Source organism: Pteropus vampyrus, unplaced genomic scaffold (genome assembly GCF_000151845.1).
Source record: "Pteropus vampyrus isolate Shadow unplaced genomic scaffold, Pvam_2.0 Scaffold378, whole genome shotgun sequence".
NCBI lineage: Eukaryota > Metazoa > Chordata > Mammalia > Chiroptera > Pteropodidae > Pteropus > Pteropus vampyrus.
In genome coordinates, this window is record NW_011889159.1 from 885,545 (window position 1) to 900,758 (window position 15,214).

The 15,214-nt window shown below is 45.7% G+C and overlaps 2 protein-coding genes and 1 non-coding gene across 5 annotated transcripts; 2 read left to right on the plus strand and 1 right to left on the minus strand.

Moving 5' to 3' along the window:
• Nucleotides 1-477: 477 nt before the first annotated feature.
• NFKBIL1 (NFKB inhibitor like 1) lies at nucleotides 478-9,908 on the minus strand. 3 transcript variants are annotated; one of them, XM_011379899.2, is made up of 4 exons: nucleotides 9,785-9,908; nucleotides 8,389-8,665; nucleotides 2,593-2,814; nucleotides 478-2,410 (listed from the first exon to the last, which is right to left on the minus strand). In XM_011379899.2, exons 2-4 carry the CDS (start codon nucleotides 8,651-8,653, stop codon nucleotides 1,821-1,823), a joined length of 1,077 nt encoding a protein of 358 aa, XP_011378201.1. In that variant the 5' UTR covers nucleotides 8,654-8,665; nucleotides 9,785-9,908; the 3' UTR covers nucleotides 478-1,820. The 3 variants fall into 3 exon arrangements, with proteins under 3 accessions (XP_011378201.1, XP_011378202.1, XP_011378200.1); XM_011379900.2 differs by lacking the exon at nucleotides 9,785-9,908 and adding an exon at nucleotides 9,106-9,270; XM_011379898.2 differs by lacking the exon at nucleotides 9,785-9,908 and adding an exon at nucleotides 9,046-9,230.
• On the plus strand, nucleotides 9,892-12,931 carry ATP6V1G2 (ATPase H+ transporting V1 subunit G2). Its single transcript, XM_011379896.2, has 3 exons — nucleotides 9,892-10,260; nucleotides 10,528-10,628; nucleotides 11,144-12,931. The coding sequence occupies exons 1-3, from the start codon at nucleotides 10,179-10,181 to the stop codon at nucleotides 11,315-11,317; spliced, it is 357 nt and encodes a 118-aa protein (XP_011378198.1). The 5' UTR covers nucleotides 9,892-10,178; the 3' UTR covers nucleotides 11,318-12,931.
• Nucleotides 12,932-15,005: 2,074 nt separating this feature from the next.
• LOC111731482 lies at nucleotides 15,006-15,081 on the plus strand. Its single transcript, XR_002777155.1, has one exon. It is a non-coding gene; the product is annotated as a small nucleolar RNA SNORD83 (small nucleolar RNA).
• The last annotated feature ends 133 nt before the right edge of the window (nucleotides 15,082-15,214 follow it).

Here is a 15,214-nt window from a genome sequence, read left to right on the forward strand (position 1 = left end):
CATCCTCCATGGCCCTTCACTTCTATTCCTGGGGTTCTCCTGTGTAGACCGGGGCTCCAGACCTGAAAAATAACTTTCTGATTCATAAGTTTCTCTGATGTAGACATGTGTAGACTGCACATGCCAGCTCATGCCTGTACTTGTTTGGCCTTGCCCTTCCTTTTCACCAAGTTTCCTGCTGTGCCATGGGGGATGGCAGTGGGGTTTGGTATTGTCTAAAACTGCCTATTCCAGTCCAGGGCGCTGGAGTGAGAACTGAGTACGAATAGTGGGAGAGATGGTGCCCTTCTCTCCTCTGTGGGAATCCTAGACCCTCTCCCTCCATCCCTCAAGACCTTTTCCTCAATCTAAGGAAAAGGAGATGTTTATCTGGAAGGGCAGGCCTGGCTGCCCAGAGATAAAACTCAGGTTTGGGCAGAAGCTGTATGAAGGGAGCCAAGAATTGGGGCTGTTGAATGAACTTGAAAAGTCTGGAAGTTCTGGCTAGAAATAAACGATAGCTTTATTCAAGGGTCTTAGGGTTTACAAACTTGAAACTTAACCAGGTAAAAATCTAGAAGTGTTCCAAAGAAGAAAGAAAAGTTAAGAGTTCTTTTACTAAAGTACATTCTTGAGAATTATTAGTTCTACATTCTTAGCCTCTGGATTGGCCCAGGAAGGTTATCAATGAGATGTCAGTCTGGATGATGGATGCCAGGTAATCTGGAAGATGAGCACCAGGTCTGGTTCTATCGGTGGTCTTGATAATGGATGTCAGGTTAATGTATATGAGTCCTTCAGGGATCATCAGAGGGTTATCTGGAGGTCTTGATGTATGCCTAGGCATTGATGCAGGACTAGATTCGAAAGTTTAAATTCCCAGGCTAGTTAAAACAAGATAGAATCGTGTCCTCGTACCTCAACCTACTTGATTTTTAGTAGTTTAGTAGCTTGACTACAGTGACTCCATTTTTTTCCTTCACTCTATTTCTCAGAGCCCTGGAGGAGACATGGGACTGAGAAGCCGGAGGGGAGAGATGGCCTCGGGGGTGGGTCCCTGGTTGCCCAAGAACAGACAACCCAGGTTACATAATTTGGCTCTTTCCGCCTACTTCCCCTACTCCTAATTTTAGCAACTGAAATTCTACTCCCCTATAGGGCTCTTCCTCCGACCATTCTCGTTCTATCCCTCTGACTTCTCACAGCCTCCTATGGTCCTCCAGCTCCAGCTGCCCCCAAATCGGACCATTCAGTGACTCAGCAAAGGGAAAGCCCTGTGTTCGGGGAAGGGGGTGTTAAGTGGGGAGGAGGATGTGGTTCTGGCTGGGGAGCTGGGGAGGGGAAGGAAACTGGTTTTGTTCCCTTTTTTTGCTTTTGTTCACATCTATTTCTTCAGCCGCTGATTGTGGAGGGGAGCCCAGCGTAGGGAGTGGAGTGAGACTTGAAGACCTTCATGGGCAAGCAGGGGGCTCTTTGTCTCCAGCTGAGGGCACGCATTAGTGTGTGTATGTGCATGTCACAGGTGGGTAGGAGCTGTGGGTTTTGGCAGGCAGGGCGGGAAAGGAGATGTCATGGGTGGTGAAAACCACAGCAATGGAAAAAGGCAGAGACACCGGGAGTGAGATGTGGAACCAGGTCTTATTAGGAAATGGCAGAGCTGAAGAACAGTGGTGGTAGCGGTATCCTCTCCACCCCCGCTTATCACAAGTTTCGCTCCCACCCCATATCCTCTGCCATGCAGCATTGGCCTCTTCCTCATCATCCCCATCTTTGACCATACCCTTTCTACTGCCCTGGCCCTAAGGCTGCAATCCCTGCAGTTTTTCACTCTTTCCCTGAGGTCACTTGAGGGCCTCCGCATGGCGATTCAGGGCCTGAGAAAGGGCTGTCACAGCTCCCATCACACGGCCCAGCTCCCAAGTCTCAATCTGGCTTCGGAATCGCTGTAGGAATCGGTCAGGGTGCCAGCGAACCTGCTGGATCCTCAAGTATCTCCTCAGAGCTCCCTGCTCCTCCAAGGGGGGCCCCCTGGCCATCAAGGCTGCAGCCATGGCCTCTGGGTCCCCTCCCCCAGGGCAGGGCCAAGGGACATCTCCAAAGCGCCAGAGGCTGCCTCTCCCTCCTCCTCTGGGGTGCTCTACCCCAGACCCAGCCCTGGCTGGCTTCAGCCCTTGGTCCCGGTGAGCATCCTGCTCCCTCCTGGCCCGGCTCTCACACAGATCTTCCGCCTTGGCCCTGGCTCGCTCTCGGAAGAGCCGCTGCTCCTCCTGTTGCCACCAGCTGTGACTGGAGCCCTCAGCCCGTGGGGGTCGGCAGGTTCCCTTTGCTTCACGCTGCTGCTGCTGCTGCTGCTTCTGGGCATGTTCCCAGGCCAGGCGATCTGACCAGGCTGAGAAGGACTCTGGTTCCTGGGCCTCAAGCGAAGCGTCATCTATTTCGGAGGGCAGGATGGGGGTAGTCGGAGAGAGGCTGTGAGAAGGTGATGGGGCAAGAGAAGTAGGGCAGTATAGAGGAAGGGGGCGTAAGAGGCCAGTAGGAGCATTCATGTGGTCCGTGTAGAAAAAGCGGCTTAAAGGGAAGGAGGGCAGCTGTGGATGGTAATGGATTTCTCACCTTCAAACCTCCCAATGACCTCCTGCCATTCGTCCTCTAGCTCTCCCTGAAGCTTCTGCCTCCATTCACGCTCCCTGAAGGCCTCATCTTCTTCCTCCTCTTCAGTGGAATCCCGGGGGGGTCCCCAGCCCAGAATTTGCCCAGGGGTCTCCCCATCCTTATTCTTTATTCCCATAGCAGAAGGACAGCGACTCAGCAGTGGTAGGAAGAAGTCTGTGTAGGCTGTTGGTGGGAGAGCAGTGAGCAGAAGTTAGCTGGGGCTCCCACTCCTTTGGAGGGTGCCATCTTGAACCCTGCTGGTCACTCACTCCCTCGGTCTTAGAGCAAAGGAAAGGGCTGCCCACATGGATGCCTTTTGGGTATTAGGAAATAACAGTCACTGACAAATATTCATAGTTTACCACATAAGCGTAGTAGTTTAAAATATTCTGACCTGTGTCCTCACAAATTATTTGAGTGTCCTGGGAGTTATACAATGTCAAATGACATTTTCCAGCCTGCTGCCAGCCACCCAGGGCAATGTCAAAAACCTCGCTACGTATTCCATTTTTGCCTTGAAGATATTGTCACTTTATTCCTCTTAATTGTGTTTCTCACTCAAAACTATACTTCGGACTGGTAAAATACCTGGACATTCTACTCTATACCATTATAAATATATAAATATATAATAATCTTTTTATATAACTTTTTAACAAACTGCATAAAATTAATTTTTCAGGGGAATTTCCCTCAGTCAGTCTTACCCAGCGCATACTGGGAAGGGCATGGGGTGGGAGAGGGTCCAGATTGGCAATGAATTTGAGACATAGAAATGTTCCCAGCAGCAGAGCAAGCTCTTTCCAGATGACTACTGACTTAAGGGAGGAGAGAGAGGCTGAGCTAGAGGGTCCTACCCAGGCGCTGGCTGACAAGGGGCTGGGGGAAAAAAGAGGAACTGCCATTCCTGAACTCCCCTCTTCATGTGCCCTGACCTCATGGCATCTGCTCCAGTGTCAGCTGAGTGTCATGCTGCTCACTTCACTATCAACCCAGGTACCTTACTCCTGGCCATGTCTACCTGCCTAGGCCACCAAGGCTGCCGACTACCTCTTTCACTCTTAGGACAGAGGAAGGTGACTGAGGCACCCTCTCTTCCTGTAGACCTACTTTCTCTCCCTAAGGTAGGAGTAAATGGCCAGCAGTCTTTAAATCTTTATTGTAGTACTAGAAAGTACTGGCTATCGGGGGAAAGGATGGGACAGGGGAAGGGTTATCCTGTCATTGCCAGGAAGGCAGGAAGACAGAATGGGCCTGGCCTTGGCTAGCCAAGGCTCACTGCCTCCACCCATCTCCTGGCACACTTGAGTGCCACTCAACCCAAACCACATCAGGATGAGGAGAGGGGGCATTTCTCTTTAGTACTAATGTGACCTGTCACAAGCTCTCCCAACTTGTCCCACCCAGCAAGCAACTGGTCCTGTCTTTCAAGTGCTTACTCCCTACCAGGGATGGCAGGTGTGAGGGTAGGTGGGTGCTCAGGCTTGCATGGGAAGTTTTTAAGTTCACAGGTTTTAAGGAGTAAGGCCTCCAACTATAAAACATAATAAAATATGATACAGAATATTAAATAACCATTAAAAATATTTGCATATATAAAAAGCTGGCTATAAAACTACATGGGATTTGATTGTAATTGTGTGTGTGTACAAAAAGAGACCAAATCCTATGGCTGAAAAAAAGACTGGAAGGAAATATACGTATGACAGTTGTTTTCAGAGATATGTGACCATAATACATGTACTATTTGGCAACTTGCTTTTTTTACTTAACATCTCATTTCTATTTTTCCACAGGAGTATAGTCTACCTCATTTTATGACTGTGGAGTGTTCCATTGTGTGTATGAAACAAACAAATCACCCTATCCTCAAACGACAGACTTTTTTTTCCAAAAATGTTCAGTTTCAAACATATATCTTTGTGGACTCTTTACAGTATTTCTGTGGGGTAGATTCTCAGAAGTCTGATTTTGGGTCAAAGAACATGTGAGATTTGTCAAATTGCTCTCAAGTTTGTGCCAATGTACATTCCTACCAAGAATTATGAGTGTCTTGTGTCGTCCTTTACCAAAATTGAGTCTCATTAACCTTTTAATTTTGCCCATCTTATAGGTTAAAAAATAATTTTAATTATAAAATTTTCTTTTCATATGCTTTTTGGCTTTTTGTGTTTCTTGGGAATGACTTGTTCATGTTGTCTACTATCTCCTTAGAAATTATATATGTAGATATGAAAGCTCTTTACATAGTATAGATATTAACCTTTTATGTCTGTTACATTTACAGTACTTTCTCTTATTTAAAAAGTTTTTATGTGGTTAAACCTGTATCAATAGATTTTAGTTTTACTTTATTTTTTAGGAAGGCTTTCTCCACTCTAAGATTATAAAAATATTCTCTTGTATTTTTTTCTACTATATTTTTATTTTTAGAAATCTAAAAAACTCAAAAAAGTACAAACTAAAGTATAATAAGCACCCCTATTCCTACCACAAGGTATGTTAATATAATTTTTACATCATTTTATTTTAAAGAAATAAAACCATCATACATAAAGCTAAAGTTTTCTTTGATACTGCCTTCCAAGTTTTATTCTCCCAAAGGGAACCCTTCCCATTAATTTGGTATGTACCCTTCCTGTCACATTTAGGTGTTTAATCTGTAGTAATTTTCTTTTAAGTTCGATGTGAGGGAGGACTCTATTTTTCCCTGGGTGAACCAAATGTTTTGAAATTGTTTATTAAATAGTTCACCGTCCTCCAGTGATTTGAAATGCCAACTTTAACTTAGCAGTATAGATCAACTTTTCCCAATGTTCTTTAGTAGGTGTATTGTACTTATATTAGGAAAAATAAATATGAAAAATTTTCGTAGAATAAAACATATTTGTTTTATGATGAAAGCACTGCTTTTCCTCTTCCCATAACGAAATATGATTTCTACCTTAAGGGGACTAACTGGTACACAATACTTGTTAAAAACGCCAATATTAGAAGCTTATATTGAATGACAGTTGACAGAAGCAGGTGCAGAGGAAGAGAAGGTAAGAGTGGGCAGGGTGGTCAGAGAAAGCTTTCAGGAAAAGGTAGGGCTTAGTTGGACTGGGGAGGCAGGATAACTTAGCAAAGCGGAAATCGGGGTAAGGGAAGGCCATAGGCAAGAGACAGGCGGGCCTGTGAAAAACATGCTGGGGGTCACTGAAGACAGAGCCAGATAGCTGGAGTCACAGGTCTGTAGGTGTGCTGTGGGAGGTGAAGCTGGAAAAGCAAATGGAACATAGGCTGGGTGGCTTAGTCACCTGTCAAACAGGGCCATATCCTACTTTTACTGTGCAGATCAAAGTGGGTGATGGATAGTAAATGTCTGGTACTGTGCACAGAGCAGAAGAGGAGTGAATGTTACATTAAAAAAAATACCAGGTTGGCTTCGGACTTTACTTTTTTTTGAAAAGACTGTGAGAAAATGACCCCATTTCTCAGTGTTCACTTCTTCTTGCTGTGCGCAGAGAATGGTTATTCTTTGACTAAAGTATGCTTATACGGGGGTCTCGTAAAGCTAAGAGTACTTCCTCATGAAGTGATGGGTCCAAAGAGAAGTTACCGAAAGTCTAAAGGTAGGGGTCATTCATCTCACTGCGGGTGACAACCCAGCCTAGATAACCGGCAAATTTCTTAGGCCTAACCTGGGAGCTGAGGGGAATGCGCTCTTCTCAGGGGGTCCTAGGTCATCTGTTCAAAGAAAATATTTGCATTTTAAGGCACAGTGGTTTCTAAAGCAGCTAGAAACTAAGTAAGATGGGCCTTTTAAACAAGGAGTTAGAAGGCCACCTGGTGGCAGGGCTGGCAGGGACCAGGAGGAAGTAAAGGCCTAAAAAGACAACAGGGCTTGGGAGTGACCTGAGTGCAGATCCTCAAATGAGATTTCAATCTTGCAGGCTCCTTAGAATTCAGTGCAATGAAGGAAGCACTTACTATACTATGAGGGACAGTTTTACTATTCAGATAGCATTAATTGAGTAATATAAGGATAAAAATAACACTACTTATCATCTAGTTGTGCCAAACTGCACCAACTGTTTGCCTTATTTACTCGTCACAACCTCCATTTTAGAGAGGCAAATTAGGACCACAGAAGGTAAGTTGCATGTCATTGTCATACAGCCTATAGGTGGAGCTGGAACTTAGATGAGATCTAAGTTCTGCTTCAGGGTTCTCTGCTCTTGCTACCTACAATATCAACTGTTAAGTTAGATGCCTGCACTTTGTAAACTTCCTCTTTGTTTTTAAGTTAAAAAAATCCAAGTATGCCAGGCTATCTCATTTATGTTAAAGGGAATTAAAGAAAAGGGGATTTTTTTTACTACATGGAGGAGGCTTTGCTAGTGGCTTCCTATATATAGTTGGGGAGCTGGGGGATGGTGATACTAGCAATCAAATTAAATAAAGGTTATTCATTCCAACCTAGAGGTTCTCCTCTAATGTTCTTACTCTAGAAGGAAAATCTCCAGAAGGGAAAGGAGGGTTTCACCTTTTATTTTCCTCTACAGAGCTGCCTCCGTTGCTACTACAGTATCAACAGGTTACCATCTAAAACCCTCGGTATCGAAGGTTTTTCAGAATTCAGATGTTTTGAGATTTGCTAGAACTGATCTGAAAGTACATACACTTTATATTAGGTAGCACAGCAGGGCCTGAGCAGCCCTAGTAACCAAACACATGAATGTTCCTGCAATGAACTGTCTAAATATTGACATTAGTGGGATAAAACTAAACATAGATAGCCTCACTTTAGTTCAGGTTAGGTTTAGACACCAAATGAGTTTGGTGGCAAGCTGATAAAAAAGGTTTGGTTCTCAGAGTATTTTTGAGTTTCAGAATTGTGAGTGAGAGAGTACGATCTGTTGATAACAACAGGAACAACAATGGCTAGCATCTACTTAGCTTTGGTTCTCAGAGTTATTTTTGAGTTTCAGAATTGTAAGAGTACGATCTGTTGATAACAACAGGAACAACAATGGCTAGCATCTACTTTCATGTGCCAAGGGCTCTATGTACTTTTTCAGTTGATTCTTAAAACATATATCAGAGCATGGGTGTTTTAAACACAAGCACTATCACCATATATTTCTATAATGTATTACACAGGATAACACACTTGCTAAGAGCATGGGTGCTCTAGCTAGAGTGCGTAGGTTATGCTCCCTGCTCTACCACTTTGGCAAATTACTTCTCTGTGCTGTTTCCTGGCCTGGGAAATGGGGATAACATCAGTACTTGTAACCTTATAGAGCTGTTGTGAGGATCAAATGAATTACTTTGTGAGAAGTGCCTAGCACATAGCAAGGACTGTTATTATTTAATTTTGCACATGGGCAAACTAAGCCTGAGGGAAGTTTGGTAACTTGCCCAAGAATACCCAGCTATTAAGTGTGGAGCTGAGATTTGAACCCAGACAATCTAACTCCAGGACCTACCCTCTATGCTACTTTTTTGCACAACAGGCAAACAATCAGTCCAGAGACCAAGTAGCTACTAATCTCGAAAGGTGTAAAATTTGAAAATCAGTTGCTGTTTTGGGAATGCTGGGCTCTTCAAACAATGTTAGTTCAATGATGTAATGACATTAAGTGATAGCTAACTTGGTCAACTACCTCCTTAAGTCCCATGACCAAAAGACTAGCTTATTTTTCAACTGCTGGCTTTCATCTCAGACCCAGTTAGTTGCTGATGGCCTTGTTCCCCACCTGGCAGACTCACCATCAGGGCCCTGGCGGGCAGCAGCGTGCAGCGCTGTGTCCCCATGGCGGTCCTGGTGGGCAGGGTCAGCTCCGAGCCGAAGAAGCAGGCACAAGGCCGGAGCATCGTGGCGCGCACAGGCACGGTGCAGTGTGGGGGGTTGCCCGGCATCTACATCAAGGCCTGGGTGTCGTTGGAAGAGGGCCTGGGCCCGAACTAGCCGACCTGAAGACAAGTAACGGCGGAAACGACGCTCTCGGCGTTGGCGGCGGGAAGTGGAAGCCATTGAACTCTTGGTCTGAGGAAGGAAAAAAAAGTATCAAGTCAGGACACCAGCCTTGGCAAGTACCTCTTCCTCTATCCCTGGCATTCCCTCTGTTCCCCCTTTCGGTTCCCATTTCATCTTTAGCAAGAAATGAGACCTGTCCTAACCCTCATTCCTTACCAGATAGGTTTGAAAGAATATTCGAGGGGATCTGGGGTCATATATTTGATATTTTAATGTAAAATTTTGGAAAAGAAATGATTACTGTGCAGCTCATTAACCCAGGTGAATTTTAAATAAAGGACTTTGAAAAAGACGAATAGAGACTGACACGGGAAATTTTTATCAACAGAAATCTGAAATTAAAAATGTCATGGATAATTTCAATAATCTAGAAATCGAATATAATGTACCCTTTCGGACAGTTGTAGAGGCTTCCCCTAGGACCTGGGAGGAGGTGTTACTCATCAGACCTGCTCCCTGTCCCCCGGAATACCCTCGGAGTAGTAGGCCCGAGGCTTGCGTGTAGGACGCTCGGAGGGAAGAAGGCAGGAAGGCGGAGACACTCTAGGTTGACGGAAACGGCGCAAGGCGAGACGCAGGTAAAGGGCGGAAATGAAGTGAAACGCATTACCGGATGTTACTCGTTACTCTTTACTCCCCGAGGCGGCGGCGGGGGTGTTTTAGCTGTCTGGCCTCGGCCGGAAAACTAGGGAACTTAAGAAAAAGGGTCCCACTGAAACAGGAAGACTAGAGGATAGGCGAGGAAAAGGAGCAGAGGCAAGGACATGAAGAAAGGAAGGCGATTTGGAGGTTTATCCCCGCCTCCCCCAAGTGGGAGGAGAGGAGTGGTTCAGTGGTAGACGAAAAGAGAGAAAACAGGAGAGATAAAGGCTGGACAAAAATCATAGTGAAAATGAGAAAACAAAAACCACAGTGACGCCAAGAACAGGGAATCAAAAAGAAAAATACAGGCATGAAAAGACAAGGAAAGTGAGATGGATGCAGAAATTTGGACTTGTGAAAGATATAGAAAGAGATGGAAAAGATATAGAAAGAGACGGAGAAAAAAGAGGGAAAGAGACGTTGGAAGAATTCAGGGAAGCCCACCATACTCTTTACCCAACGCATCACGCACGATGACTTCCTTACCTTATCTCTCCATTCTCAACCCCTCTATGCCTCCTCTCCCAAATACTGCTCTTCTCCCCTGCCCTCACTCCTAGACCTTCTGACTGGGAAAGCCCTGCGCTTGGCGATGTGAGCGGGCAGTTTTGGGTCTGGTGTCTGCTGTCCCCAAGCGGTCCTTCTGGGTACTGCCAGAGTGAGAGGTGGGAGAGGAGGACCAGCCATCACTGATTGGGAGGATCAGTTTGGTGAAGACACCCGGTACAGCAGGTGGAGCAGGAAGGGGAGCATTAAGACCCAGGAGTAGTGGAGGACTGCAGCATCGAGCTGGAAGAAGAGAAGTAGGCGGTGGCGGGTGGGGCGGGAGCCTTTTGGTACCTTGGTAGCATCTGAAACAGCATCAGCCATAACGACAGAAATGGCCAGTCAATCCCAGGGTATCCAGCAGCTCCTGCAAGCGGAGAAACGCGCAGCTGAGAAGGTGGCAGATGCCAGAAAGAGTGAGTCTCCTCCTCCCTCCCTTAGGAATCTGGAAAGAAAATTGCGGGTGGGTGGACTGCAAACATGAGTCCCTAGAAAAATCCAAGACCTGTGGGGAGAGAGCTGGGACCTGGGGTGGCTGATTAGGAGAGAAGAAATGGCTGGTGTTAAAATCTAGTGCCTGGTTAGCTGAGAGAAGGCAGGATAACTTTCTGGAAATGACTGACCCCTACTATCACCTTTTGTGCGGGTTACCCCCATCCCCTGTCCTTTTTTTTTGCCTCCAGGGAAGGCCCGGCGTCTGAAGCAGGCAAAGGAGGAGGCACAGATGGAAGTGGAGCAATACCGCAGAGAGCGAGAACAAGAATTCCAGAGCAAGCAGCAGGCAGTGAGTGGTGGGAGAGTTGGGATGGCATGCCGGGGTGCAAATTGATGGGTGCATCTGTCGAGGTATGTATAGGGTGATTCTACAAGAAAATAAAATGGTAAAGGACAGAGGGGGATCCTGGTGAGGACAATGACATTGGTCAACTTTGTGATATGTAAGAGAGTCTGGATGTTTTGAAGGACTAGTACAGCTTGTGGGGAATTGCCACAGTCTGTATGGAGTATGATGACATTTGGGGTGGAGGGTAGAGTTCACTGGTCTTGGGTGGTGAGATGGTAGGGATTGTATAATATGTTTTAGGATGAAGTTGAATGTCAGGTCTTAGAGTAAAGGGGATTATGTTGCTCTCTTTGGTGTCTGAATGTTTCTGTGGTATGGGGTTGGTTTTGGAGAAGGCCTTTCTTCCTGGCCTTACTCCAGGATCTGTCCCTCTACATGCCTGGATCCTTCTTTTTGTTTCTTCCTTTCTTTCTTTTACCTTTTCTCAACCCCCCCGCCCCCCCCGCCCCCCGCAGGCCATGGGCTCCCAGGGGAACTTGTCTACCGAAGTGGAGCAGGCTACAAGGCGCCAGGTGCAGGGCATGCAGAGCTCCCAGCAGAAAAACCGCGAACGCATCCTGGCTCAGCTTCTTGGTATGGTCTGTGATGTCAGGCCCCAGGTCCACCCTAACTACCGGATTGCTGCCTAGGACCCAACCTAGGGCTGACTCCTCCTGCCAGTTCCCTCCCTCAAAGAAATCCCCAAATCAAAATCACTTCCACTGTAATCCTACTCTCTTTTCCATTTCCCAGAAATTCTAGGAGGCTGGACCTGATAATTCTTCTTCTTATAAGTATCTTGCTCAGACCTGAATCTCCTTATTATTCTTTAACGGTACCTTGTAGACTCCCAAGTCACCCCCGCCCAACTTCTCTATGAAATTTGCAGCATGGAGAATTAGAGATGTAAAAAACATCCTGATTCCAGAGCCTGGCAGATTAGACTCCCTCTCCTGACCCTGCCATTTGTTGGCTGTGCGACCAGGACAAGCTGTAGCCTCAGTGTCCTCCTCTGTGAGACTGGAATAATAATATCTACCTTTTAGGGTTGTTGCAGTGATTAGGAATTAATTATTTTGTAAAGAGCCTAGCATGGTGTCTGGCGCGTAGTAGCTGTGATTCAATTAATGGTAACCCTGTGATATTATTACCACTCCCTGCCCACCTGCCAAAACCTAAACACAGCTATTTCTTCACTTTTGTCTATGGCTCTCTAATTCTGCTCATTCATTCTGTGACCCTAATAATTCTCTGAAGAATTGCTTCTTCCCACTTCTCTTTCCCCAGAGACCTTATGATCCCTGAAAAGATGACATGTTCCTATATAGTCCCTTTCTGTGGTTCCAGGAAGATGTTGCATTTCTTAGTCTCTCTAAGTTAGTATTTCTCTTTATTGGATTTCTCCTTTTTCTTATTCACCCAAAGACCTATCTGATGGTCGCTGCTTCCTGAGATCTGAAGTGATGCTATGTCCTCTCGTATGCATGGACTTCTTTTGTAACAATAAAAAAGTGTCAATAAAATAACTATGGGCAAATCAATTGATGGGTGGAAGCAGCCTCCTTTTGCTTCCTCATTTCTTTTACAGTCACTCTTGTGTCTTGTTTACATATTACCCAAACACCCAAAAGGACCGCCCTTTGAAACTTGTTGGAGAAATAGCAAATAATATGTTATTATTTCTCTAAAGTGAGAAACATATGTGATTCCTTGTTTGGGAACTTGAGGACTATAGATGGCAACTGTAGAGAAAAAAGCTGGAGTGTAGGAACAAGCACTCTGTCCCTTAACCTTTGTTAACCAAAGAAGAGGCTCATTCTGTATGAAGGTATTTCTTTGAGCCAAAAGGCTGCAATCCCATTCTGATAGATGCAGATTCAGGTAACAACTCCAACTGCTCTCAGAGAACAAAGAAAGGCAGGTTTTATAAAGGTAAAAAACATGCAAATGAAAAATTGCTGGCTAGGTTAATGGATTAGTTAGTTCCAACATGTAAATGAGAGAGGTGAAAACTACTGGAAGGAGGTAAGGTCCAACTATCAATGCAGCAGTTGTTGTTCCAGGATGTTTATAACTCCACCTTGAACTGAGTTTAGCAATTTAATAGCAGCTCTGAGAACTGAGGCACTCGATGGACACTTTCTCAATGGCCACTGACTCTGTTATGGCGACCGGCTCTATTTTAACTCTCAGCAATGCTTATACCAATTTATTTTCTCCATTATCACCTTGCTTTATTTGTCTAATAACACTTATTACTACTTGACATATTTATGTTTGTGTGTTGTCTCTCTTGTTAATTCTGTGATCACAGGGCAGTTCACTGGTGTGTCCCTAGATCCTAGGATGATAGCACTTGGACAGGGTAGGGAGGATAAATACTGTTGAATAAATCAATACTTAGGGTCGGCAAAACTGCCCTTCTATGACACCATCCTTGGATCACTTACTGTATTTCTCTTGGCCACAGAAAACAAGCCTGCTTCCCCAAGAACTTGAACAAACGAGGTAATCCGAAGGGCATTTATTAACCAAATTCTTTAAGATGGGAGGCAAGATACAATAGATAATTAGAGGTGTTTACATTCTGGCTTTCACCTCACTAACTGCATTACTTTGAACATGCTGCTTTATTCTCTAAGTCTGTGCTTGTCTATTGAATGGGAATAATGGTACCCACTCCTTAGTATTAAATGGTTAAGTGTAATAACAGGTAAAAGGCCAAACGTTTTTGTCATTTTTGTTAAGCAGCAGACATCAAATCTGACTTCTACAGCATATCAAAGACAGGGGTATCAAATCTTTTATTCAGGAAAAAAAATCCTGGTTGAACAATGGGGCTGTTGGGACCGGGGCTAAGAACATTCTGGTCACATTAACAAAATTTATGGAATGTCGCATAACCCTCAAGCCCTATCATTTAACACTTAGGGAAGAATCTAGACCCCATCTTCCACTTAGTGGATTCAGAACACCTTGACTTGCATGCCCATCAGCTTAGGACCCTTGGGGAATCTGATACATCGGCCATCATTATTTTTGGGCAAATGCCAGTTCCTGGTCCTCACGGTTAGGGAAAGGGTAAAGGTACGGCCTCTCCCAACCCCCGGAACCAATCACTCCCTCCTCTCAACTGGGGCCTGACGATCCCTAGCACCAGCGCGGCCGCCTCCAGGTAACCTTGACTACTGGGCCAAGGACCCCGTGGGAACTCGCAGTGCCCGCCAGCCCTGTCCTTCGCTGCAGAGAGGTGCCGAGAAAGATGACCTGCGTGGCGAGAACCTAAACGAAGAGGTGAGGGACGTGGAAAAGAGCAAGATAAGAGAAAAAGGTATCAGTGGGAGTGGATGCTAGTTTCTTTTATGCCTGTTTTTACCGACAGTAGCAGAGGAGTTAGAAGTGGCTTTAAAAAAAAATTCCAGGCAGGCATTCTCTAGAGGCAACCCCAGAGCGCGCGGAACTACGGAACCGTGGAAGGGCCTTCTTCCGTCCCTCGCGCTTGCGCGCTGGCAGCCGAGAAGGCAGAGGCCCGGGTAGAGGGAAGCTGGGACCGGAAGTGAAGTCGGACTCCCTTCTTCGTCTCTCCTTCCGCCGCCATATGCGTTCTCCTTGTTCAGGTGAGGTCTGGTTTTCAGTACTATCCATTTACATCTGCGTTTCTCTGCAGCTATCCTATCGCATGAGCTCCTGATACCCCTTTTACAGGGTATAGTCTGGTCGCTGGGGCCTAGTTCTGTCGTTAGTTTCATTAATTGCACCCCTTTCGAGACCAAAGAGCTCTTGGGCGGAGGTAGGGAACTTAGAGGGGCCCAATACAAGATGGTGGCCTCGGCGCCATTGTGTTTCCTTTGCTTTTGGTTCCTCCGGTGAGCCCCTCGTTTGCTGGAAGCTCTAGCGATGATGAGAGGCGGCGCTAGGGCGTCCTCTGGTCCTGGGCATTTGTAGAGGTCGGGCTTCTTCACCTTTCTTTTCCGTTGGGTCCTGGTAGGAATAGGAGGAGCTGGCTTCTGGGCCTGGTTGGACTTATCTTACCTCTCTTTGCCTACGTTTATTTGGAGCGGTTTCCAAATGTTTTTGAGTGATGTCATTGTGCGAGTTTCACCGAGGAGTAATGTAACAGTGATGTGAGGCCGCTTGGTAAAAGTTCTGCTAAAGCTGGAGCGGTCTTCCTAGTTATTATGTTATTCATCGTATAATAGAGAGATGAATACTTTTTCCGACTGAGCCATTTCTTTTATTCTCCTGCTCTCCACTTATTACACAGGGATTTCTTAAGCCCCAGAAGGAGGTTACTGAGGAGTGAGGGGGAGGCTGGTGAGCTGTGAGGAGTGAATGGCAGCCACATGATGTTTTCATTTTGAGAAGTGAGCGGTGTGCAGTGATGACCTTAATCTATCACCCTTGACTGATGGCTGCTGTGTTAGGGGTTGACACCTTGAGATTATAGGGAAAGCAGAAAGTCTTCTTTGAGAATTTTTCAGGACTTCTCTTCATCTCTATTCTCCACTTCTAAGTCATTATTTATATTCTGCTTGTTATCTGTTGTT

Bases quoted from the DNA above. Each gene is read 5' to 3' on its own strand.
- NFKBIL1 (XM_011379899.2), bottom strand. From the start codon at position 8,653: ATGGCTTCCACTTCCCGCCGCCAACGCCGAGAGCGTCGTTTCCGCCGT. The intron at 2,815-8,388 runs GTGAGTCTGCCA...TCCCACCAACAG, and splicing joins TGCCCGCCAGGGCCCTGATG to CCTACACAGACTTCTTCCTA. The intron at 2,411-2,592 runs GTGAGAAATCCA...CCTCCGAAATAG, and splicing joins GGTCATTGGGAGGTTTGAAG to ATGACGCTTCGCTTGAGGCC.
- ATP6V1G2 (XM_011379896.2), top strand. From the start codon at position 10,179: ATGGCCAGTCAATCCCAGGGTATCCAGCAGCTCCTGCAAGCGGAGAAA. The intron at 10,261-10,527 runs GTGAGTCTCCTC...TTTTGCCTCCAG, and splicing joins GGTGGCAGATGCCAGAAAGA to GGAAGGCCCGGCGTCTGAAG. The intron at 10,629-11,143 runs GTGAGTGGTGGG...CGCCCCCCGCAG, and splicing joins TCCAGAGCAAGCAGCAGGCA to GCCATGGGCTCCCAGGGGAA.